The 27,170-nt window shown below is 39.0% G+C and overlaps 1 protein-coding gene across 1 annotated transcript in view; it reads right to left on the bottom strand.

The window, feature by feature from the left end:
* The window catches only part of PDE4DIP (phosphodiesterase 4D interacting protein), a 212,922-nt gene that overhangs the window by 36,709 nt on the left and 149,043 nt on the right, over nt 1-27,170 (bottom strand). The window contains 17 exon segments of the mRNA XM_031656711.1: nt 6,926-6,966; nt 6,969-7,046; nt 8,456-8,578; nt 9,921-10,058; nt 10,284-10,400; nt 14,070-14,161; nt 14,889-14,970; nt 15,136-15,303; nt 18,483-18,677; nt 19,614-19,793; nt 20,551-20,688; nt 20,871-20,984; nt 21,875-22,033; nt 24,780-24,992; nt 25,132-25,224; nt 25,464-25,583; nt 26,636-26,767. Of these exon segments, the coding sequence (XP_031512571.1) occupies nt 6,926-6,966; nt 6,969-7,046; nt 8,456-8,578; nt 9,921-10,058; nt 10,284-10,400; nt 14,070-14,161; nt 14,889-14,970; nt 15,136-15,303; nt 18,483-18,677; nt 19,614-19,793; nt 20,551-20,688; nt 20,871-20,984; nt 21,875-22,033; nt 24,780-24,992; nt 25,132-25,224; nt 25,464-25,583; nt 26,636-26,767 (2,183 nt within the window).

Below are 27,170 nucleotides of genomic sequence, written 5' to 3'. Positions count from 1 at the left end.
GCGCCTTACAAAAAGGATTAATCATCATTAAACGATAACTGTCTTAAAACTCCAACATGCATAAATAAGCCTTAGGGGAAACTTCATGACCTTTTATTGGTTTTGTTTTATTTTGCTTTAGGGATGAGGTCTCATTATGTTGCCCAGGCTGGTATTGAACTGCTGGGCTCAAGGGATCCTCCCACCTCAGCCTCCAAGTAACTGTGACTACAGGTGCATGCCACCACACCTGGTTCATGACATGTTAATTCTTTAGTAACGAGTCCAAACTGGGTGGAGTCAAGACCATTTCCCCTAAATTCTACTTTGTAGTCATTATTATCTTCCTTTAAGCCATTAATATGGGATCAACAGAAAAAGAGTGTTTTTCCATATAGTTACTTAGAACATGGCAATGTTCTAAGATCATATTTTATTAATTTTAAAAGGTGATCTGAAGAACTAAAACTTTAGTTAAAGAACTAAAACTTTAAGAATAAGTTGGCAGTGCCAAGTGTTCTTTCCTTTGGTACTGGGCCCTTGTGTCCGATACTCTCAGCCCCATCTCACTTTCACTGCCAGGTGCTCTGCCATGCGTTCATTACAAGAACGCTCGCATTTTCATGTCATGAACCAACTACTGCTGACTTTAATATTATGGTGCTGTATGAGAGAATCAAGGAAAAGAGGCCTCCTATCAAACTACAATTTCGCCTGCACACATTCCCTTCAGGATCATAAGAAAACTATTATGATTCCATATAGTCCTCCATAGTTTCTGCTAAGAAATAAAATTCTCTATCTAGACAGATTCTGATCATGGAACAGAAGTGGTAGAAAACTGCTGTCTTTATGGCGTATCTTTGTCTTTAAATTGCAACATCTCTTAGGTAGCCTTAGGGCTTTCCAGCGCATATGTTTCAGAAAGTAGCTGTTTTAAGTGACTTGAAAAGGTCAAATCATAATCTAAAACACTTTTGGGGGTATGAAATCCCACTAAAATTCTGGAAAGGGTTTCTACTTCTCCAAAAGGGTAATTATTCAATACAGCTACAGTTTTCTATACTTAGGCTAACCAAGGCACATGTAAATTAGGACTCCTGGGCAGACCAGGAGATACAACCACTGCACCTATTCTGTGATGCCATAATTCTGTAATGCAAGAAATTCTTCCTGCTCATGGTCTCTTTTTTTCTTCAAAGAACACGAGAAACAGGCTTTTCTAGGAATGTTTAGAGACAGCACTACCCACCAGTTGGCTCCTCAAACCTCTGTCATGCTTTCTACTCTTCTACAGCAAAGAAAGCAAGCAACGGTTTTTAAGGTAAAGTAGCCTGTGTCACATTTCTGGGGAAAGTGTAATACTGTTTCTTTAGTCTTACTTCTTCGAGAGGAGAAAAATTCGGGTTTCTTCTTCCTTCCTTTAGTTAAATAAAGACTCATTCTATGAGCCTTGCTTTAACTTGGAATTTAGTAAATAATCAATAGACTGATTGTCCTATACGGAAAACAAAAAAGATACAAGCTTTCCCTACCTCCTTTTTTTTTTTTTTTTTAAATAAATACTTTAAGAATAAAACCAAATAATTTCTTCTGGCCTTTGATAATTTTATTGGATCCGTAACAATTTTTTTTGTGTGTTTCAACTAAGATAGCTAAAATTCTAACACTTATATATAAAAATTACACTGCATTTTAGCACAAATGTTAACACAAATTAACAGCACAGTGCCATGAAGAAATGAAAAATATACAGTTTAATTTGCAGGGGAAATGGTCCTGGAAACAATGTAATGCCAAGTTTCTGATCATTTAATATATCACTCACCTCCTTCTTCATCTGATGTTATGAACCACTTTATTTATTTATTTGAGACGGAGTTTCACTCTTGTTGCCCAGGCTGGAGTGCAATGGCATGAGCTTGGCTCACTGCAACCTCCGCCTCCCAGGTTCAAGCGTGAAGTTATGAATCACTTTAATTCTTCTCAACAACCCACAAAATTTTAAGTGAAAACTAGTAAGACTTCATGGACGCAGACAGAAACTCATAATTTATAAAACATGCTGGTATAAACGCATGCCTCCAAAGGTTATAGATTGAGAGAGGTCAGTATCTTGGAGCTATGACTTTGATTATTGTAAAAAGAAGCACTACATATTCATGTTATATACTAAAAGTAAACCTACAAGGAAGCCAATTTGGTTTATGTACTTAAAACCTCTATTCTTCATATTATTTTAAATACAACATTTTCTGACGTTGCTGAACTTTCTATTTTACTCTTCCAGTTTTAGTAAGAGGAAAACAGTATGATAAAGATTTTTACTTCTGGAATTTGACTTTAAACAACAAAAAGGGAGAGTAACACAAAAATAATCAGTATGTCCCTTTATAAGTTTAATTATTCTTATTTGAAACCTGGTAGAATTAGTACTGTCAGGACCACAGTTTTTGTGTTTTGTGTTTCCTTCCATTTCCCATTCTTTGTGGGAGGCAAATTACAATGCTATTTTTTATTTAGAGAATTCATCTTGGCCCAGATGAGAACAGGGAGAAGTTGAAGACTTACCTTCCGTTAACACTTAGATTACTTAAAAGCAGCAGGCTTGTTATTTGATCATAATAAAATGTTTTAACAAAGCTACTGGTACAGAGGGTGAGAAGGTGGCTTAAATCCACATTCTAAAACACATTATAACTGAAATCATTACCCTACAGAAATCACTCCAATATATTATCCTAGTGACTCATTTCTTCTGTTTATTACTGTAGTGCCATACTCAAGTTCCATATTTCCAGCTATTCTTTCCATGGTACAAATGGTTCCACACTACCAAAGAGAAAAGAAAAGCTCACTGAGCTTTAACCCTGAGAGAACTGAGAGAAAATACTCTGTATTTTCTCAGGTATCTCACAGGATATACCTGGAAAAGAAAACTAATTTCATTTGTTCTATCTCTAGTACAAACTTCTACAAGCTAAAATGGAAAATGGACTGTAAGTGTGTGGGTTACTAATATTTCTTCCTAACTTCACAGGAAGTTTGTCACCTTTCTTTGCAGGATACTGACTGTAAAGTCAGTAATACTCTATGAAGCCCTATTTGAAAAGGCCACTTGAGCTTTTCAGGGATGCCAAATGTCAAGATTTTGTGATTGTTTTACAAAAAAGACCCTGAAATGGGAAAACAAGTTATCCTATCAATGGGAACTAGAGTTTTCTAATACTACCTCAAGAAAAGCAAAGGTATTGTTGTTCTCTCTAAGGCTTACAGTCCAAAGGAAAGTGACTTTAGGTAGCTCAGTCAACCTTTATTTCTCAGTGAAAAGGACAATTTTCAATATAATGTGATCTGCTCTTCCTTTCCACAATCAGTAGACTCCAGATCCAACTGGAAGATCAACATAGAGAGAACTGAAATCAGTTTTCTTGAAGTTTTTGAAGCTTTGAGCCAAACATCTCATGACCCAGACACTGAATTAGGAGGATGAATGAGCATAAAAGTGACAGGTTTTTTATGTATATCTGCCACAGAGTTTACTTATGTATAAACTGTGTAAACAGAATATACTCAAGAACCCTCAAGGAAACTAATTCTTATGGTTAGGAACACATATGCTATACAGATTAAGATTTTCTGGATCCTTAATAGATCTCTTGCTATATATAATGTAATAGAAACATCTTTTAAAAATATAAATAAGGAAAAATGTATTTCCTCTAAGAAGCAAAGGTACTAAAACTGTTACTGCCGTCCACAACTGAATGAAGAGAAGAGGGTGTGGAGAAGGTTGGGTGACAGGTAAGAGTGCACATGATCAAAGGAGAAGGCGGACCTACTAACATAGTCCAATAATGTCTTTTCGAAAAAGTTATAACTTGGCTATCTAAAAAGAGAACAGCAGATGAATGTTGATTTATACTAGGTGCTAACAGTCATCAAATTTTCAATACTATAAACTTTCAATAGCAAAGAGTTTAGGGACAATATCTGTCTAAGGACATTTAGTTCACTCATTAAATAAGTCCTCTTGGAGGTTCTTTTTTTTTTTTTTTTTTTTTTGAGACAGAGTCTCGCTCTGTCGCCCAGGCTGGAGTGCAGTGGCGCAATCTCGGCTCACTGCAAGCTCCGCCTCCCGGGTTCACGCCATTCTCCTGCCTCAGCCTCCCGAGTAGCTGGGACTACAGGCGCCCGCCTCCACGCCTGGCTAATTTTTTATATTTTTAGTAGAGACGGGGTTTCACCGTGGTCTCGATCTCCTGACCTTGTGATCCGCCCGCCTCGGCCTCCCAAAGTGCTGGGATTACAGGCGTGAGCCACCGCGCCCGGCCTTGGAGGTTCTTTTCAACTCTATACTTCTAAAACCTACAGACTTCATCTACCCTGAACTCTTACAACCATTACTCTGCATTATTTGCTATTATTCAAAAAGGAAATGTGAGAAAAACAAAATCTATCACATGAATTTTTTTTCTCAATTTAAGTTCTATGCTTCCAATTAAGTATGGCCTAAGGAAAAATTTACTTCATTATTTTTATTTGAAGATTATTTTTACTCAAGCACAAGGTTCTATAAGCACATGATGCTTTATCTAAAATTACTGTCATGTTGAAAAATGACTGTCAAAGGTAGAATAATCCAGTATGAGAAAGAGTCTGTGCTCCTGAAGAGAAAATGGAATATTATATCATGCTAAATACTATTAAATGATGTGTCCAACCACAGCATGATCTATGTGTGGATTATAAAATTTATCAGACTCATGCCCTCTAATCAGATGCCAAATTATCACCCAAAGTTGTTAGACCAGCAAGCTCTCTCCAGGTAACACTGTTTGCAAGCCTCATTCCAGCTATCTAGACCAGAAAAAGTTAGTACCATATTTTAGTCATATTTATGACATTAAGATCAGACTTTTAATTTATCCTGCTCTCAATCTACTCTTGCTGGAGGTTGAGAGAAGGCTGCAGGGGAAGGATTACAAATTACGCAACCTGTACCATGAGCCATTAGAAACCAAGAATCACCCAGAGCTGAATGTTAATAGCAGACTCCAGAGAGCTTCCTTGGTCTATTTAGTGTACTTAAGGATACCCTCCCTAAATTGCAACACATACAAACTAGTCTTTGATGTCATTTCTACAGCCCTGGTCATCTTCTCTTTACTGGAAAAGTTAAAAACATTTTACAAGAATGCTAGTCTCTCTTTAAAATTAGGAGACTTAAATACGCGGATGATCCTCGCCCATACCTATCTCCTTCCTTAAATGACTCCTTTTTCCTCGAAAGCCATTGAAACTGAAATGGTAGATCCATTAAGAGTAAGGCTTACGGCTATCAATCTTTTGCAAATTACTTAATCAGAAGATTCCAGAGTGCTTCCCCAGTAGAACATTTTCTCCCTCGTCCACCTAGTTTGATCGATGCCCCACCAAGAGAATACGTTTAAAGTTACAGAAACAGATTGAAATTACACCATGCCATGTCAACATGTGAAAGAAGGCCAAAGCGTCATGTAAAAAAAAACCAGAAGGAAAAAAAAATTGTGTTCCACCTCTAGTTCAGAAAGGGTATCCAGTCACATTTATTGTGCTAGAAAGCCTCAATCGCTGTTCCCAAATTTCATATTTAAAGTAACTGAAACCTCAGCTTCTAACCTAGGAAACGTACAACCACAGGAAATAAAAACAAACTCATGGTGTTGTACCCACAAAGCTGCAAAGCAATCTTGGTTACTTTTCTACACTCATGATTGTTAAGACATCAGAAATACACCCAGTGCCCCTCTCCTTACACCTGTCACAGTTGCCACAAGAAAGCACAGAGACAATGATTAAACTACATAAACATACATCTGTAACATTTCTTCTAAACTATTCAAGCACTTCAAAGCCCGAAGCCTATTAATACTAATTTTTTATATGGAGAAAATGTATACATACTAAATAGTGAAAAAATATAGGACCTTCTATTTAGTACACAAATGGAAGATGCAATAATTCTCCTTTGGCTATAATGAGTTATTTGCGAAACACTGAATGTAAAGAGGGATACTACATTTGAAATTATCTGCAAACAGAGATCATTCTTGACACTGAAGACCACTCTAGAAGTCAAGTGTTCTGACTAAACAGCATGACCTTGGTTTAAAGAAACCTAAAGGAATCAATAAAGAACAAATTTTAAATAGAATTTAATCTGTACCCCAATTCAATTTCACCTATGTACAAACAGTCAACTCTGAGACAGTATTGGAGATAAAAGTTTACTATGATCACTTTCATAGTTTTATTCTGTTCCTTTAACTCGCCTTCCCAATACTTGCAGTCTCCTATTACAAAGATCACTCTCCTGGTTTTGATTACTTCTGATATGATTATATCACTCTCACGGTTTACCCTATTGAGACTCTCAATCTCTTTTCCAATTTCAGTCTTAAAACTTGTACTCTTTGATTTTAAAAATGCTGCCACCAAAGAGAGCTGACTTCGAATGGCAAAAATAATACACACACATGCATTTGGCGATGATATGGAGCATATGAAATTTGGATTGTAGAAAGTGGGGAAGAATAAACTTTATTGGCCCACAGAAGGATACGAGTGGAATGAGAAGGGGGCTAGAGATAAGAATGAATAAAAGTGAAAAACTAAAGCAAAAATGATTTGAAAAATGTGCAAATACACTTTGCAACCTCTACCATTCAATTTGGGATTGATGGCAAAAGCAGTGAGATCCATGTAGGCTAAAGTGAGTTTAACTCTCAGAAGCTGATGCTACTTGTACCAGTTCTATCATTAGTAAGTCACCGCTAATTCTGCCAAACTTCAGATATGATCTTCTGGTTAGTGCAAACAAGGTTTTCCATCCTGGGTCAGTCTGACCCGCCAGTGCTCAGTAGGCATGCTTGTATTGACCTCAAGACACTTTCCAGTTCCCCACCCTCCAATGGCGGCTAGGGTCTCCAGCCTGCTTAAGCGCCTCCAAGCTTCTTTCCAAGAACTTCTTCTAGCCGACCATGACACCTGAGCCCCCTTCCCAGTTCCACCTGCAGAGCTCGGCCCTCTCAGAGCTGATTAAACATACACGGAAGGAAAAATGGATTAGCCATCAACTGTAGTGTGAGTCCACATTTGCTTCCAAAGAACCATCAATGCCAATTTGAGCCACACGACTTTGTAAAGTAATTGTTCTCCAGGACACAATAAATGAATGTAGCTCCCAGCGGGCATTTGTGTTCACCGGCTGATAGATCAGTAAAGACTGCTCCCTTTTTAAAAGCTTGCCCTTATGCTAGATTCTGGGCCAATTTCACATAAAAATTATAGCCCTAAGATTTATCTCTACACCCCTATATAGCCCAAAAGAAATTTTATTATTTGGACTAAAAGCTCTTGTTTCTTGAAAACCAAAGTCCCAAGACAAACTAAATGTAAACTGGAGCAAGACTGAGCCAAGTGGTGGAACCACTACTGAAGAGACCCCGTTTTCATTTGTTACCAAACTTCTGAGGTGGGATGGTGTGCTGAAAGGAATCTGGTTCATAAACACTAAAGCTCCAGAGGTTCTTAAAAGTAACACAATCAACTGTCCCATCAGACCTTTCCTCTGCCTTCATTTTCCTGGTAGAAAGAATTACTTTGAAAGCCCACAATAAACTACAAGAAACTGAATAGCAAAATAATAACAACAATTAAAATTGAAAAGAGTAAAGGGGCTAGTAGGGAAGGCAAAATGAGAAAAATGAAGAGAATATAAATGAATCCAGAGAGGTATCATATGCGTGGACTAAAAATCAAGAGGTACAAGAAAATATATTCATCATGATAGTTACCGTGGTCCCAGGATGATTTATAGCCATCCCAATTAATATATTTTCTTCGATGATATTAAATGAATATCAGGGCCCATGATAGCCTTACTTTTTTTTTTTTTTGAGACAGAGCTCACTGTCACCCAGGGATGGAGTGCAGGCAGAATCTTGGCTCACTGCAACCTCTGCCCTCCTGGGTTCAAGTCATCCTGCTTCAGCTCTCCCGAGCAGCTGGGACTACACGACGCCAGCTACTCCACCCAGCTAATTTTTGTATTTGTAGTAGAGACAAGGTATAGCTTTATGTTTATAATAGAACAGCCTTAACAGGACATGGATCACAGAAAAGAAATGAACATACACTGAGTGCTTCTCTACTCTATGCAAGGCATTGTTTCAGACACCAAAGCTGTCTTTATTTAATCTCTGCAATAGTTGTGTGAAACAGACACTATCTCTAAACTTGAGAGTTTTGACACTGGGAGGCTCAGAGCAATCCATAAAACAAATGACAAAGTGGGTAGCCTCCAATTGTCCCTGTTTTTCTCCTCTTCAGTATCAGTAAGCATCTTCACCCTAATGAAGAATAAAAGACATAAAAAGAATACAATAGTAAAAGAAATAAAAATTTCAATAAAGAATAAAAGGAAAACAGCCACTCTCTTTACCTCTGATAAGTATGGAACTTCACCTGAAATTGCTATATGCAGCTGTCTCTGCTTGTAAGGCCCTCTCATTGAGCGAATTCGCTCATCTACTAGTCCTTCTAGCATCAGCAGCAACTTGTGAGAAAGAAGATAGAAGAAGCAACACTAAATGGCACAGTGAGACATGAAGCCACAGTTAATCCTGAGAAACAAGAAAATGCATTAGCATATACTAGGACTTAAAAAGCCCACTATCTTAATACTTAAGCTTTTGATACCATTTTATAGTTTTCAAATCAATGTCATATTACCTTTTTTTTTTTTATCTTTAAAACCCTGTAAGGTGGAATTCAAACATGGGAGCAAAAAGAAGAAAAAGGAGAGAAAAGCTAGCAGCACAGGAAAGCAGCTAAGAGAAAGGAGTAAGAGGGAAACAGGACAGGCAAGAAGGATATGTATATAATAGGACTCACTAATATTCTTCATTCATTCAATAAATATTTACTGAGCACCTTCTATGGGACAGACTCTGTTCTAGGTCCTAGGGGAAAGCTTACTATCTAGTGGAGGAAAAAGACGTTCATTAATCATAGATGTGTGTCACTGTGCATGTAATAAGTGCTATAAAGATAATGAGCTATGATAATGTATAATCAACAGAGTTGTTTAAGGTAGAGTTAAAAGCCAGAATGGAGTGGGGTGAGTAGTTAGTGAGAGGGATGATAATGGAGACAGGGAGTACAGGCAAGTAAGTCTTTTGGAAAAGTTTGGCATTGAAGAATGGTTAAACAAGGCTGTAGCTACAAAGAAATCTGGGGAAAAGACAGGGGTTTCTCTCTCTCTCTCTTTTTTTTTTTTTTTTTTTAACTGGGAGAGACTTGAACATGGTTAAACGCAGATAAAAGAGAACGATTCAGTTGAGAGGGAGGCGGACTTATGTATGAGTGTGAGGGATAACTATTGGTATGTGTCCAAAAGAACTGCTGCTCTTTTCAGAACTACAAATGTCAGAAAGGGGCATCTATAGCTGCTACTGACCAAAGTAGGAAACTTTAGAGCACAGTTCTCTATGAAATACCATCAACTAACCCTCCACAAATAGCTGAGATTGACAGCTTTACCATGTTTTATTTCACAGTAGAAAAATAAGGCTTGAGCTGGGCATGGTGGTGTGCACCTGCAGCTCCAGCTACTCAGGAGGCTGAGGCAGGAAGATTCCTTGAGGCCCAGAGTTTGAAGCTGCAGTGAGCAGTGATCGTACCACTGCACTCGAGCCTGGGTGACACAGTGAGACCCTGTCTCAATGTGGTGACTCATGCCTGTAAGTAATTCCAGCACTTTGAGGAGCTGAGGAGGACGGATCACCTGCGGTCAGGAGTTTAAGACCAGCCTGACCAACATGGTGAAACTCTGTCTCTACTGAAAAAAAAAAAAAAAAAAGTAAATAAATAAATAAGTTTACATTCCAATAACTTACTTGTTGTCTTCGGTTTCCTGAAATTTCTTGACCCTGGGATTCTACTGAAGCAACTTTTTCCCGAAGAAGTAAGACTTCCTGGGTCAGGCGTTCCATAGCTGGTATGTCTTCAGGATCAACCAGTTGCATTTGCAGGTCCTACAAGTCAAAAAATAAGTGTGGATGTGAAAACAGCAATAAAAGGGTTATTCAGCAGAGGAGCAGGGGACCAAACATTCTTAAAATAGTCTGCCTATACTTTCAAGTGGGATATTGATAATCACTGGCCAAGGGATCCAATGTGTGCAAATATTGTCTGAAGATGCCCTACAGCTATTCTGAGCTGTGAACATTTCCAATGGTCTTTGAAAAGTTTTGAAAGACCTTTATGAGATCTTCTTTAATCTGTATGTTCCTGGTCAGAGACTCCATATCAGCAGCCTGCACCTGCAGCTCTTCTTCTTGCACAGCCATCATGGACTGTAGAGCAGAAAGTTCCATCTGTGAAAAGAGGAAACAGTATCCGCCATGTTTACATTTTAACACCGAGGCAAATGCTTTTGCATATCATATCACTATCAGCCAGTAATGCAAAAGAAAACGAGAACATGAATAGGGCTCTACAGCCTCAAATCAATAATCCATGCAGTATGGTACCAAAGGATGTTTTATGGGAAGATGTCATAGTTGTTCTTAATGACGTCTTCCACTTTAGCTGGCACTATAAAACACGTCAAATTTGTTTACCAAGCTTATTACGATACTGAAAAAGAATGGTCACCATTAGCAGAAGCAAGAAGAGATGAAGTTTTTATGTATTTCACCCAACAGATGAAAAAGTGACAGCATGAGGGTATCTCCATTTTGCAACCCTTAATGAATGAATGGATAAGGCATGAAACAGCAACAGCTGCTACCATCATGAGAGATCACCAAACATTACATGCCTCCTGATGGAAGAACATGCCACCACCTAGGAAGAAATATTGCCAAAAGCTGGCACTACATGCCCTAAACTTTCAGTGTTTTCACCAGAAAATGACAAATACTTGGTTATGACAAAGTTCATTAAAAATCATGATTTAATAGGCCAGGCACGGTGGCTCACGCCTGTAATCCCAGCACTTTGGGAGGCTGAGGTGGGCGGATCACAAGGTCAGGAGTTCAAGACCAGCCTGACCAACATGGTGAAACCCATGTCTACTAAAAATGCAAAAATTAGCCAGGCGTGGTGGTGTGTGCCTGTAACCCCAGCTACTCAGGAGGTTGAGGCAGGAGAATCACTTGAACCTGGGAGGTGGAGCTTGCAGTGAGCTGAGATCACGCCACTGCACTCCAGCCTGGCAACAGAGCGAGACTCTGTGTCAACAAAAAAAAAAAAAAAAAAAAAAAAAAATTCATGATAATAACCATACCTGCTAACACTATGCCCCGGGCTCTCAAATAAATGCTTTGTAGATATTTAATCCTTTTAACAAACCTAGTGATCTGACTCCTGCCTACTTTTCCTACTTTAATATCTGCCATTTTACTCCTCACTCATGACTCGGTAGGCACACTAGACTTTTTCTCTTCTAGGAACACCAGACCTTCTCTTGACTCGGCCTTTACAACTACTACTCCCTTTGCCTGAAATATCTTTCCCAGGGCTGCCTCCTGTTCATCCTCAGGTCCCAGCTTATGTGTCATCTGCTCAGAGAAGCCTTCTTTGGCCACCCTGTTTAAGATGGTCTCCATCCATGTTGCTTTCTATCATTTCCCTCATATCACTTACTATACTCTATAATTATAATGTTTATTTATTTATTGTCTGTATCTCCCCAGTAGAAATTAGCTATATAGAGCCAGAGACCTTACTGATTTCATTCACTACCTCATCCCAAGCACTAGCCCAAGCTTAGAGAAGGTCCCCATATAGCTAATGAATGAATGAGTGAACCCTCACAACAATCCTATGAGATAACTACTCTTTGATGTATACACAAGGTGACTACTTCTACTCTTCAATTTACAGACAAGGTGATTGAGTCTGAGAGAAACTAAGGAACTTGTTCAAAAATCACAGGGCGGCTAGTAAGTGGTAAATCCAAAACGTGAACTCAGGGAAGCTGACTCACAGCCACTAGGTAATAATGTCTTTCCTGTAGATACCACATATCCATATAGTCTTTATGGTAAGGACAAGTTATTTTTTATTTTTTTTTTTTTTTTGAGACGGAGTCTCGCTCTGCCGCCCAGGCTGGAGTGCAGTGGCCGGATCTCAGCTCACTGCAAGCTCCGCCTCCCGGGTTCACGCCATTCTCCTGCCTCAGCCTCCCGAGTAGTTGGGACTACAGGCGCCCGCCACCGCACCCGGCTAGTTTTTTGTATTTTTTAGTAGAGACGGGGTTTCACCGTGTTAGCCAGGATGGTCTCGATCTCCTGACCTCATGATCCGCCCATCTCGGCCTCCCAAAGTGCTGGGATTACAGGGTTGAGCCACCGCGCCCGGCCTAGGACAAGTTATTTTAAAGAAACCCTTTAAAGGAATTTAGCAATAGTTAAATATCACCCACTCAAAATACCCATTCATAGGCATTACAATTTCATGATCCTGAAAACAGGACAGAACCAAAAAGTAACATTACTTTGGATTTGATAAATGTGAGAAAAACAGGAAGAGGATATGGAAACTAAAATATCTAACATGAATAATCAGATAATGGCTAAGGTAGAACCACAAAGAGGAAGGGAGACTAGGGGATTTTTAAAACTGGTGTTTCTTAAACGCCACACCTTCTCATATCCTGAAAACTAACTGAGTCATAAAACATGAGTCTGTTTGTAAGCAGAAATATGGTAATGAAATCAAAAGATGAAATATGATAATTCCATCACAAATACAAACACAGGTTTTATATTATAGATCTAGCTATGGCAAAAGGTAGAAAAAAAACTAAGGAGCTATTTGGACTAGCTAGCTAAACTGAATTCAGGAAGCCATGACACTGACTGATCTTCTAAAAGAGATGCCAACATAGTAACAAACAAGCTTTCAGTTTCAGTCTGTAACTCTGCGCTGTGGTCCTAGGATTTCTTCAGCATCATAGTTGAGTATGCAGCTAGCTGTGGAGGAAATGCAGGGGGAAGGGAATCTCTAATCTTTTTTGAAAGGCCTCTTCTAAAAAAATTGATGAGAACTCTATGCTAGAGAGAGTTAAAGCGTAAGGTGGGAAAAATGTGCTCTAGGAAATGAATCTTCTTAGGAAGTATATGAAGTCACAAAAGGCTTGAGTTTGAATCATAGCTCTGGCATTTATTAATTACATGATTATTCTCCACTCCCATTTTAAAAGAGAAATCAGTGTTTCAGCTTCTTCGTCTATAATAATTGGGTCGACACCACTTACTTTGTGTAGAGCTGTGAGCATTAGTGCTAATTTAAATACCTAGCACAGTACATTGCACATGAATACTTGATCAACATTGATTATACTCAAATTTCTCTTGTTTCATGTTTCTAAAACTAATTTCAAGGGTCTAATGTCATAACTCTAAGCAGCAATCACACAACACTTCCTTTTTTCACTAGTGCTTTACAATTATTATTATTATTATTAGTGGTAGTAGTAGTATCTTGGAGGCAGAGTTTTGCTCTTGTTGCCCAGGCTGGAGTGTGATGGCACGATCTCAACTCACTGCAACCTCTGCCTCTCGGGTTCAAGTGATTCTCCTGCCTCAGGCTCCCAAGTAGCTGGGATTACAGGCGCCCGCCACTACACCTGGCTAATTTTTGTATTTTTAGTAAAGACGGGGTTTCGTCATATTGGCCAGGCTGGTCTCGAACTCCTGACCTCAAGTGATCCACCCGCTTCGGCCTCCCAAAGTGCTGGGATTACAGGCATGAGCCACCACTCCCAGACTTTACAATTATTTTATTCCAGTTAGCAATGGGGAGAGACGGTTACGTTTTTCCAGCACTTAATAAGTTTTAATGGTCCCAATCTAAAAACAGGAGCATCTTTTTGAGATAATGTATATATAAAATAACTTTCTCCAAAAAGAAAAAAGTCATACCCGGCATTTGGACTCAGATATTATACTTGGAGAATTATATGCTTTTAAATATAAACTATTTTGAAAGAAAAAATAACAGGGATTTTGAAATTAAGACTTAACTAGAAAACTCACCTGACTTTCTCTTTCTTTTTTAGCCATGAGTTCAAGTTCCTCTTTGGCATTACTCAGTTCTTTTTCTAGCCCTGCAACTGTGTCCAAGTCTCCTGAAATAAAAATATAGCGCTAGTTTTAATTGCTATTAACATAATGTGGTATCTGCTGCTTCCTTTGAGTAATTTACAGAGGACACATTCCAATAATAAGAAAAAAGAAAACATACACACAAATGTAAAAAGCATTATTTGTAATAGCAAAATACTGCAATCATCCTAGATGCTATAAAGAAAAGGCTGAATAAACAACAGTATATTCACAAATCCAACATTCTTTTATTCTTTGATTAGTATAAAGTTTTTCTACTAGAGAATGACTACTTGTAAGACTTTTCTAAACCATCCCCTGAATGGGGCTAGGCTTGGCAAATAACTCAATGTACACTGCCTACCCTTCCTAACAGTTTAATGTAGGTGATGTCAACTTACACTGAGTGGCCCCAGACTTGAAAGATACCCAGGAAAAGGTGTCAGCTCATGGCCCTGCTGGGCAGGATTGGAACCACTACCTCCTGCATTTCTGAATCCCTGCAAAGCTATCTGAAAAGGAGAATAAGGATAGAGTTTCTCTGGGTCAAATTGTGAACCCAGAGCAATAACCTCGACTCAACATAAGGTAAGGACAGTTCTTCAGCCTTTCAGAGGAATTCCAAACTTATTTGTTCCATTAAGATAGGAAGAGAAAAGAGTCTTGGCCAAACCTATTAATACGGAGATTACTAGAAGGAAAAACAAGAGAAAAACAAAGTCCCTTAATGAAATGAAATTTGATACTTACCTAATGTGGATCTGGGTATGCTGGCATCCTCTTTGGCAGTCAATGAAGTGCTACCATCTCTGGAAGGTATCTGCATTGAACCCTAAAAAATTGCAAAAGTTGGGGGCTTAGGAAGACGCAGGAACTATGATCACAATGACAATACTGAGAATATTCTCAGAATTTGGTATTAAAATTATCAAACATACACCTCAAATGTAAAAAGGAAATGGAATCGGCATGAATTATATAAGTCTATAGTTCTTACTTGATCAGTCTGTTCTCCAAGAGGGGGGCCAGTGGGGGTAACTTCAGCTTGTTGGTTAGAGATGGGTGCTTGGGATGTCAGGGAGTCTCTCCCTCCTAAATATTGGCGCAGGGCCTGTAATTCCGAATTTCTTTCCATTAAGGCTTGCACCATCTTCTCCGCAGCAGCCTAGTAAGAGGAAATCACAAATAACATTAGAAAGATACCCTAGTAAAACAAATTTTTTGTTCTGGTATCATTTCTTCAAAGTCAACCATTTGTAAAAAACAAACAAACAACAACAGAAAACAGTGGGTCCTTAGGAAATAGTTCCCTTGCTTTCAGTTTACAGGGAAAAACATAGTTAAGTGAATGGAAATAAAGTCTCACAGGCAGAATATTGGGGAAAAAACTGAATTTAACACATCTGTAACAGATAAGAGAATCTGAAATAGGTTCTGCTAGAACTATCAGGCTAAGGTGTTAAGATTCTGGTTTGAATTAGTATAACAAATGTCTTTATTCTTGGATCAGCTGCTTCTTAGGGGAAGATTGCTCTTCAATCAAACATTTGTGTGGTTTGCTCCCTTCAGGTATTGGCCAAATGTCACCTTATCAGGTTGGTCTTCCCTGCATATCCTATCCAAAACAGCAATGTTGCTGGCCAAAGGGTACAAGCTTTCAGGTATAAGATGAATATGTTTTGGGGATCCAATGTATAGCATGGTGACTTTAGTTAATAATACCGTATTATTTCCTTGAAATTTGCTAAGAGAGTAGATCTTAAGTGTCTTCACCATACACGCATAAAATGTGTAGTGACGGCTGTGTTAATTTGATTGTGGCAATCATTTCACAATGTATATGTATATCAACACGTCATGTTGTACACCTTGAATATATACAATATTTGTCAATTATACCTCAATAAAGCTGGGAAATTTTTTTTTTAAACCCAGCAATCTCTTCTCTATCTCCAACACTCCTTACTGTGCCTATTTTTTTTTTCAATGCACTTACCATTATCTAATCTCTCTCTCTCTCTGCTTCCCCTACATGGAATGTGAAGTTTCCTAAAGGCAACTTGGTGCTGAATCTCAAGCACCCAGTACAGTGTCTGGGACATAACAGACACTCACTACATATTTACTGAATGAATCAATTACACACATAAACATTTTTATCAGACCACATGATTAGGAGAATCTCAACCTCAAAATCACCAAACTCAGCTTGTTTCATTTCAAATCTCAGTTTTCTAAGACAGATGATGACACAATAAGGGAAAGAGCTAGAACAGTTTTAACTATTAATGCACAGAAAGTCTACATTTAAACAGAATATCTGGAAATCATAAATTGATATTAAAATTACTGAGGGTATAAGATGATGAATCATAACACCAACTGTCTCTGAGGAAAAGTACTACTGTTTTAAGGGACAAGCTGACCTCTTGTCACAATTTCTAAGGGAAATATGAAAAAAAAAACCTTCAATTTTTCAGTAAGTAAAATGTGGGCTCTTTGGAGATTTGAATATAACCATTTTAGAAGTATCAGTATATTATTAAAGTACCTTAATAAAAATATCTGTGAAAACTGTGGGAAAAAAACGTAATAAATAACATACAAGACATATACTGTGCTCTGTCTGCCTTGGCGCTCTTTTTCTGGTAGGATTTAAGAGTTTTTAGCAGTGCTCCTCCAGTGCAGTCCATGAACCTGCAGCATCACTATCACCTGGAAACTTGTTAGAAATGCAAATTCTTAAAGTCCCATCTATACGTCCTAATTTCGTTCTCTGGAGTTAAGCTCCACAATCTACATCTTTAAAAAGCTATTCAGGTGATTTCTTTTGCATGTAAATTTAGAGAAGCAGATGTAGAAGAATACAACCATTAATCTTCTTGGGTTGAAAAATCTCCTGTAATTTCCATCATCTCCATTATTCTATTACCAGCAGTGCATAATTTTTTTTTCTGAGATATAATAAAGACTAATTCTTCCAAATCACAAAGAGGTTAAAAAGAAAACTCAAAGATCCTAGCCTCTTGCCAAAGACTTAAATAATTTAGAATAATGTTGTTAGGTCTATTTTAGAAACAATTTCTGAAGCACACAGCAGGACCTTTCTAGTAAGATGTGTGTTTACTTCAGTAGGCCTAGCAATTAGAACAGTGGTGTATAATCCTTTCACAATATGAGGAAATGTAAGAAAATATTATGGGGTCAAATAACATAGGCCAAAAAAAGTCTATCTTCCTCTAGAAACTGTCCAGGGGGATTCAGAGCTACTGGTATCTGAAATGCAGCATAAGTCAACTAAGAGTCTTTAGCCTTGAGAAGAAAACACATAGAAATGAGGAAAAATTAAGAATTTACTTATGGGCAGGGCATGGTGGCTCACGCCTGTAATCCCAGCACTTTGAGAGGCCGAGATGGGTGGATCACTTGAGGCCGGGAATGATCCAACATTTCAGCCTGGCCAACATGGTGAAACCCATTCTCTACTAAAAATACAAAACTTAGCAGGCATGGTGGTACATGCCTGTAATCCCAGCTACCTGGGAGGCTGAGGCAGGAGAATTGCTTGAACCCAGGAGGCAGAGGTTGCAGTGAGCCGAGATCACGCCACTGCACTCCAGCTGGGTGACAGAGGGAGATGCCATCAAAAAAAAAAAAAAAAAGAATTTACTTCTTAAATATTGTGGAATTAATACACCCCATACTATTATGAGATTGTTTATTCTCACCATGACCTCTGAAAAACGTAATCTTTTTTCCCTCTTAAGATAACTCAGATTTTACAAAAACTAAGAGTAAACATGTTGAGTGTAAGTTTTCCCATACCTTGACTGGAAATGCAAAATATCACTCAAGTCTTAATAATTTAGAATCAAAATCAAAACACTCACAACCCCTACGCCTTTCTCTCAAAATGATCAGATTATTAAGGAAAAGAAAATGTATGTAATGAAGTTAATGGATACATGTATTGTTTAGGCACCCTTCCAAATTCAAGGTTTTTAAGAAATTTTTCATACTTTGATGATTAATGTAAAACTGTGGTCTCAGGCCAGGTACAGCAGCTCACACCTACAATGCCAGCAGTTTGGGAAGCCAAGACAGGATGATTGCTTGAGCCCAGGAGTTCGAGACCAGCCTGTACAACACAGCGAGACTCCCACCTCTAAATAAGTAAGTAAACAAATAAAACTGTGGTCTAGGTAATAAATAGAAGGAAAGAAACTAACAGAGTTGACTGTAAAATATATAAATATACACACATCTATAGTCTGCAAATGCTTCCTATTTGCAGACTATAAATGCACTACATGATACTTTTCTGATCTGTGCATTAATCCTTACTTGGCTTTCCTGCTCCCTGGTGCTCATAGACTGAAGCAGGCCTTGAATCTCCATTTCATGTTCCACCACTAGTTTGTTTCGATCACTTAGAAGGTCCTGCAGCATCCTTTCCTTTCGCTGTAGACGCTGGCACAGCTCCTCTGCTATCTCACTCTGCCCTGGTCCAAGTTTGCACAGCAATGTTGCACTAAGATCCTAATGCAGAAAGGACACTGTAAGTTTCTGGAGGAAAGAACTGCCTCTACTAAATATTAAAGGGCTTATAAGAATCTATCATAGAAGAAGGAGGTGTGAGATTCTTGAGAGTAAGTATCACGTTTTACTCATTTTTGTTTTACCAGATCTAGCACAGGCCTGCAACACAGAAGTCTCTAAATACATGTCCCAGGAATGAATACAAACAATACAGAAAACTATCTCTGGTGGCCACTTGCATACATATTGTTTTCTGAAATAAGTCTTTTTCCTATTCGTTCAGGACATGTAACAATTAATGTTAGATGAGGATAAATGGACACTCAGTTCATTTATTTGTTTTCTCCCAGTGTAACTTTATAGGGGGAAGCATAAAACAAATTGCTGAAAGGAATACTAAACACTGTATTTGCTATCATAGTGATGGTTTCTATTTCTGTACTAACCGCCGGCACATGGTGGAGGAAACGGAGGCGCCATACTGCCTAGGTTGATACTAAATCTGCTACTTATTAGCTACGTTAGCTTGGACAAGTTACTTAGCTTCAGAAGTCTGTTTCCTCCTCTACAAAACGGGGATAATAGAATGTGCCTCATGGCCTTGTGAGGATTCAACGAGTGAATATCCATTGACATCTGAAAACAGCACCTGCCCCAGCATGAACACCGTAACTAATAAAGGTTAACAGCTGCCAGACAGAAGAGGCAATGTTTGGTCTCATTCATTCTCACATAACTTCTTTGAGAAAGTTAATTGCCAACTTAAGTTTCTAGATATGGGGAAAAAAAAAATCCCAGTGAAAGTCAATGACCTGCCCAGGCACAGAATGAAATTAAAGACTTGGGTCACAGGCCTCCCGATCTGAAGAGTCCTAATCCAAGGCTGAGATTACATAATCACTGAACCAACTGCCTTTAAGTTAACTGAAGTCTTGCCTCCACTTCTTTGTTCCTATCATGCAGAGATGTCTGTAACTGCTGAATGATACTCTCTTGTTCCTTCTGCCAATGGCTAAATTTGGTTTCAATTTCTTCTTTCAGCCACCGGAGGTTTTGACAGGTAGTAGATAACTGTTCCACTTCCAGGCCTTTGGCCCTCAGGAGACTCTCCATACTCTACAGCCATAAAGAGAGCAATCATCAGTCAAAACGATTACCCCATACTCCTCAGGATAAACAACAAATTACATCCACTTTTAAATAATCTCCCATCAATTTATTTTTATTTGCAAGATGAGAGCATTGATCTAAACAATGCCAAGCTAATCTGTTTTTTTTTTTTGGGTTTTTAGAAACTTTTATCTAGTTTGTGGAGAGATTAAATGTAGAATATATGATAAAAGGAAGCATTTTGGAGGAAGTGCATGACACTATAAAGGATTTCTCAAAAAAGTGGCAGGTAGATACCTAAGCTCTAAAATAAATATGCAAAAAAGCCCACAGTAAATATTGATAAACAAGTGTTCTAATTATGGCAATTCATGGACATGTAGATAATATTAAGGTAGAAGACACAATTTAATAGTTGCACCCTGATAATGCTTCAGTAAAAGTAAGACAGAGAGAGAGGGCAGTGTGTGTGCATATGTATTTATGTATGAACAAGAACTGGAAATAAATCAGAACTACGTAAACAGAAATCAATATTCACTGGCTCTCCTCACAAAATTCATATTACAAACGAAAGTAGAAGTGCTAAAATCTCTCACTTCCTAATCGACAATGATGGAACTAGTGACTGCTATTTTTGGTTTTCTCCCCCCTTATAAAGCAAAATCCCTGGTTTTCAGAAAATGATGGAGGGGGGTCATGCTTCAGGCTTAGAATATAAGTGGGAGAGGAACACCAAGTCAGAGATAGGTTTTGCTCTCACTTGCATAGTAGTTTCATTGGAGGAGAGGACACCTCTCAGTCTCTCTAAGTCATGATCTCGCTCTCTCACAGCAAGACGAAGCTGGCGCAGTTCTTTTTCTTTCTCTTCTAGAGCAGAGAATTTTTCATCTATAGCCCGCTGCAAGGAAAGGAAGACTCCTAAAGCTCTGTAAGATTTACTATCCTGATCACTCTTATTCCACAAGATGGCAGACTAGAAAACCAAATCCCAGAGCAGCAAATGTAAGTAAACACAAATTTCTATAATACCTATGTAGATAGAATAATCCATCGCATAGTGGGCAAAATGGTGATACATACCTCCAGAGCAACAGCTTTATCATGTATGCGCTGGCGAAGTTTCTCAAGCAACATTTCATTTGCTTCAAGGGTTTTGTCTGAGTTATCTCGATATTGTAGGAGCTCCCGAAATTCCTGAGACCAAAAAATCGTTTCTTTTATTCTTTTATCCAATATTAACTAAACTACCAAGTAATTTGTTATTCAGGATAAAAAAAAAACAAGATGTGATCACTCTCCTCAAAAGTAACAAATTTAGCAGAGATAACAGACATATAAATTGTAAACTATTCTGCAACATACAACAGACACAACACATAGAATTAACTGTTCTGCATCCTAGGCTAGCTACCAGGGGAACACAGGATGCACTGCCTAACTCTGCCTGCAGGTGTCAGTAAAGACCTCACAGAGGAGGTAACATTTGCGGTGAGTCTTAATTAAAGGACTAGGATTTCCTAAGTGAAGAAGGGAGAGGACTGTATGCTAGAGAAAAAAAATATGCACACTACGCATACAATGAAAAAATTGTACATTCAGTGAAATGTAGTGGATTCAATGTGACTGAAGCTTAGAGTAGGTGGCAGAACAGATCAGTCTCTTCTTAATGCTCCATTTTCCCCTCAAACTTTCATTCCATCATCAAAATGACTCTGGAAGTTTCTGTAGTTTGTCTTCATCTATTAAACTGAGAGCAGTAGCCAAATCTTTTGTCTTCCCAACGCCCAGAAAAGTGTGTGACTCACAGAGGTGCTTAATAACTATTTTCTGAATATTAAGTCTTTATAAAAGACTTCATAAAAGACTGCTTAAATCAGGGCTATATGTACTGTTTCTTACACTTGTTAGTAAGCATCTTAATTCACAAATTATACTTTCTATTTATTTTAAATCCTCTTGATTCCCACCTCTCAATGTTTTCCTTATAGCAGGGACTCAACACAGGTGGAATAATATCTTAAATTTATATAAACAAATTTCAGAGTTCTATGAGCCCAGTTTTCATTGAAATCATGTAAACTCACCTGAAGCAATTGCTCCTTGTGACTCAGACTATGGTTTAGGTGCTGGATGTTTTGTTCCTGGGTTCGAATCTCATTGTATTTTTCAGCCTCCCGGGCACGAAGCTGTTGGCCCTTGTTCTGCAATTCTTCTTGTAGCTGCTGCAAGGCTTTCCGCAATTCCTGAATTAAACATATTAAGAGATCTAAAATTGTCACATGGTTATATATAGAGGCCTTAAAATTTTCAAGGTGTATAAACTGAAAGAGCAGTAGAGGATGCCGTTATTAAAACTGCTATAGAAGTATTATACATGAATTGAATGGGATATGGAAAATTGTAAAAGTTGTGAATGGGTAGGACGTAAGCTTGATAATTATAGTTCAATACTTATTTTTTGGCTTAAAAAGGATACATGTGTAGAACCATTAAATGAGAATCTGTCCTATGGTAAACCTGGATTATTTACAGTAAGCTCAAGGATAAACTATTCCTATCATCCTTTTTTCTAAAGATCTCATAGAGACCATCACTCTTCTTTCTTAGCTTGCCATATTTATCTTTCTGATAAGAAAGTCAGTAATCTTTAAATCATCTGTTACTTTAGAGAGCTCTCAAAATACATATTCTCATCAACCAAACAAATCTTGGGAAAATGTTTCCTTTAGCTAAATAACAAAAAGTTAAGAATTATTTCTACCCCCATCCTCCACCACTCCCCGACCCTGCCCAGACATCTGAAATTTTAATTTTTTTTTTTGAAATGGAGTCTCACTCTGTCGCCCATGCTGAAGTACAGTGGTACAATCTCGGCTCACTGCAACCTCCGGCTTCCAGATTCAAGCATTTCTCTGCCTCAGTCTCCCGAGTAGCTGGGATTACAGATGCCCGCCACCACGCCTGGCTAATTTTTGTAATTTTACTAGAGATGGGGTTTCACCATCTTGGTCAGGCTGGTCTTGAACTCCTGACCTCATGATCCACTGGCCTCGGCCTCCCAAAGTACTGGGATTACAGGTGTGAGCCACTGTGCCCGGCCGAAATTTTAATATTTCAAAAGGAAATTCAGGGCTAATATTTAATCTCCAAACCACTAAACCAGGGAGATCCTTCAAAAATTACACTTTTAAACCTGAGTGTTAAAGAGCTTAAGAAAAGAGACCACGAAAAAAAAAATCTTTTAAATCTTAAACATATACGCTCTAAGCTAACAAGATAAAGGAACCATTTAAGAATTGTGTATTTTGGCCCAGCGTGGTGGCTTATGCCTGTAATCTCAGCACTTTGGGAGGCCAAGGTGGGCAGATCACCTGAGGTTGGGAGTTTGAGACCAGCCTGACCAACATGGAGAAACCCTGTCTCTATTAAAAATATAAAATTAGCCAGGCATGGTGGTGCATACCTGTAATCCCAGCTACTGGGAGGCTGAGGCAGGAGAATCGCTTGAACCCGGGAGGTGGAGGTTGTGGTGAGCCAAGATTGCACCATTGCACTCCAGCTTGGGCAACAAGAGTGAAACTCTGTCTCAAAAAAAAAAAAAAAAAAAAAAGGCCGGGCCTGGTGGGTCACGCCTGTAATCCCAACACTTTGGGAAGCCGAGGCAGGTGGATCACAAGGTCAGGAGATCACGACCATCCTGGCTAACACGGTGAAATCCCATCTCTACTAAAAATTCAAAAAAAAATTAGCTGGGTGTGGTGGCAGGTGCCTGTAGTCCCAGCTACTCAGAAGGCGGAGGCAGGAGAATGGCGTGAACCCGGGAGGTGGAGCTTGCAGTGAGCCAAGATAGTACCACTGCACTCCAGCCTGGGTGACAGAGTGAGACTCTGTCTCAAAAAAAAAAAAAAAAAAAGAAAGAAAAGAATTGTATATTTTATTATTCAAAAATAAAAAATAAAAGACAGGGCTGATTATTATGCATGTCATTCCTCTGACCTTAGTGATTCTTCCCCACTTTTCTGACTGGTTTTAACCATCCTTCAAGAATAACCTCAGATGTCTCCTCCTTCATGAAGCTTTCCTTGATTCCTTTTCCTTGACTCCTTTCCTAGATATTCCTGTAGGACTCCATATATACATCCCCTTCAGAATTTACCACTCTGAAACTCAGCTTATGCGACTGTCTCTCTTACTGAACTATAAGTAACTTAAAAGAAAGGAGCCTGTGCTATTCATCCTTGTATTTCCAGGGCACAACTCAATATGGTAATCACCCCTCAACCCACAGGGGATACATTCTAGGACGCCCAGTGGATGCCGGAAACCAGATAGCACTGAAGCCTGTGTATAACTGTTTTTTCCTGTACATAGATAACTATGATAAAGGTTTACTTACAAATTAGACATACTAACAGATTAAGAATAACAATAAAATAGAAGAATTACAACAACATGCTGTAACAAAAGTTACGTGAGGGAGGCCAAGGCAGGCAGATCACGAGGTCAGGAGATCGAGACCATCCTGACTAACATGATGAAAACCCGTCTCTACTAAAAATACAAAAACAAAATTAGCCGGGCGTGGTGGCAGGCGCCTGTAGTCCCAGCTACTCGGGAGGCTGAAGTGGGAGAATGGCATGAACCCAGGAGGCGGAGCTTGCAGTGAGCAGAGATCACGCCACTGCACTCCAGCCTGGGCGACAGAGTGAGATTCTGTCTCAAAAAAAAAAGTTACGTGAATGTGGTCTCTCTTGAAATATCTTAATGCTTTTTGTCTGTGGTTGACCCCAGACAACTGAAACCATGGAAGGTGAAACTGTGGATAAAGGGGGACTACTCTAACTAGCATATGGTACAAGGGCAGCAAGTGTCGAACTGAAATACTTAGATTATGCAACTGACTCAAGGGTTCAACACAAACTATCCTGCTAAAAAGTTATTATCAGGGCAAAGTCAGCATTTAGGGCAATAAAATAGTTAATGATTTACCTGGTTATGTTTCCAAGAAGCCTCTTTCTGCTGTTCACTCTCATGTGCTGCAGCCTCTACAAATTGCACACATTGTTTGGCATCAGCCAGTTGGCGCTCTTTCTGTCGTACCACCCTCTGGAGCTTCTGTATTTCCAGCTGGCTGCAGAATAAAGCACTCTGAAGATCAAGCAGAGCCACCTGTTGCTGAGCTGGGGAAGTACCCTCTGAGCTCTGAAAAGAGAGTAGAAATCACAATCACAAGCAGGGCAAGCACTGAGCTCCCACGAAGACTGAAAATAAAATCAAGACTGCAACCAAAATGGCACATCCCCAACTGAAGTCTCTCCTGTCCTATGTGACCCTCACATACGTGAAGTTGTCCAAGCTGGCTTTGGTGCAGCATTTCTCGAAGCTTTGCCATTGTGTCATTTTGACCTTCAATCACCTGGTACAACTCCTCAGTCTGAAAATGAGAGAGGGAATATCAAACATGTTAGTAAACTAATTATAAATTCCATTATCTCACCTGTACAGATTTTAGTAATGTGACTATTCCAAAATATCAATCGAGGTTAAGCTACAATTTCTCCAGGCTAAGATCTGTTAGTCTGACAATATGCATTTTGACAAAATATAAAATACTTGTCTACTTTGAAGGGACCAATTGTTTCCACACAGGTCCTTGATAGCTAAGTATTTTACCTCACTTTCCCTGCTCTTCAGAGTTTCCTTGAGGTTCTGAATTGTACCATCTTGCTTTTGAGACGACTCCTGAGCACACTTTAGTTCATAGCTCATTTCATTAAGTTTCTCTTGAAGAATCTGAATTCAGCAAAGAAAAACAGTTTTTTAGGTCAATGATGTCTTTTAGCCTCAAATGAATAAAGCCTTTCCTCAAATCTTGGATTTAAATAATTTCTTAGGGGATATTACCTTGTTATTTTTCCCACATATAGTAACCATTAAAGTGGTAAGTCAACCAGCAACGAATAGTAGCAGGAGAAATGAAATACTTCCTTCAGTACTAAATTGTCTCAATCTTCATGCGCTGTGATCTCTCTATGATGGCAGCCATACTAGGAACTTGTCCACATGGACCAGGTAGGCAAGTGGTTCCTAGTATGGATCCCTTATACAAGGACCAAAGAACTTCTGCTATCTAGCATAGGAGAGGGCACTATAGGGGCACGGAGGCCACAAGTTCAGCATCCCAAATTGTAGCAATTTTCTTCTAAGCCAGACATTAAAATTCATGGGCTAGAAAGTAGTAACAAGTTAAGCTAAAATAAAAAACACAGACCTCCTATCTCAGTGCCTTTTACAGTGAAAGATTGCATGTAAGTTTTTTTTTTTGAGACAGAGTCTCTCCCTGTTGCCCAGGCCCGAGTGCAGTGGCGTGGTCGTGGCTCACTGCAACCTCCACCTCCTGGGTTCAAGCGATTCTCCTGCTTCAGCCTCCCAAGTAGCTGGGATTACAGGCGTCTGCCACAACGCCTGGCTAGTTTTTTGTATTTTTTAGTAAAGACAGGGTTTCACCATGTTGGCCAGGCGGGTCTCGAACTCCCAATCTTGTGATCCGCCTGCTTTGGCCTCCCAAAGCACTGGTATTACAGGCGTGAGTCACTGCACTGGCCTGCATGCAAGTTTTAATTACACACCTGAAAAGCACCAGAAATTATGATCTGTACAGAACAAGCTAAAATCTTGATAAGAATAAAGGGAAGAACTACACTTTTACATGAAATATTCCCTAGAGCACACGGAGTACACAGTATCCATCTCCCAAGTCCTACACAGGTTGACAGACTCAGGCTAGAGCCAGTCACATCCTCAGGAAAACCCTGTCATCTCCTAGGGGATAGTACTAATCATACCTTATTGGTGGCCTCTGTTTGCTGGATTTTTTCCTGGAGTTCTGCCAAGTGGGAATCAGATACAGACTGCTGAGTTATAGTGGTCTCATGTGAATTCAGCTTTTGTTGTTTGAGTAACTCTTCAGTCATGGGCTAGGAAGAAACAGCAAAACAAGTAAGGTGAGTTAAACACGGCCAACAAAATTTTATTTCTATCTTCAAAAATATCTGTTGCACCTTTTGCCAGAGATTTAGAGAATCAGATTTGTTGCATAAATTATCAGTATGAATTCCTAAAGACAGGCCTGTTCCTTATTAAGAACACTGATTCACCCCCATTTGTACTATGCTTCCCAGCTTCCCTTTCAACTTTTCCCTACCAATTCACACAAACACTACATGTTTATTCACCGAAAGCAAGTAATTCAGAGTTCAATGAGAAGGGGAGGATGTCATAAAGGAGATGATCACAATGACCAAATATTTGCTTTATTCTATTTTTAATCAAGGAGTTGAAAAGGCTCATCTTTTTCAAACTTATACTACTCCTGAGAGA

This window comes from Papio anubis, chromosome 1, assembly GCF_008728515.1.
Source record: "Papio anubis isolate 15944 chromosome 1, Panubis1.0, whole genome shotgun sequence".
In the NCBI taxonomy this organism is placed as follows: Eukaryota; Metazoa; Chordata; class Mammalia; order Primates; family Cercopithecidae; genus Papio; species Papio anubis.
Note: the sequence above shows the minus strand (reverse complement) of the source record. Positions and strands in the feature narration are given on the sequence as shown.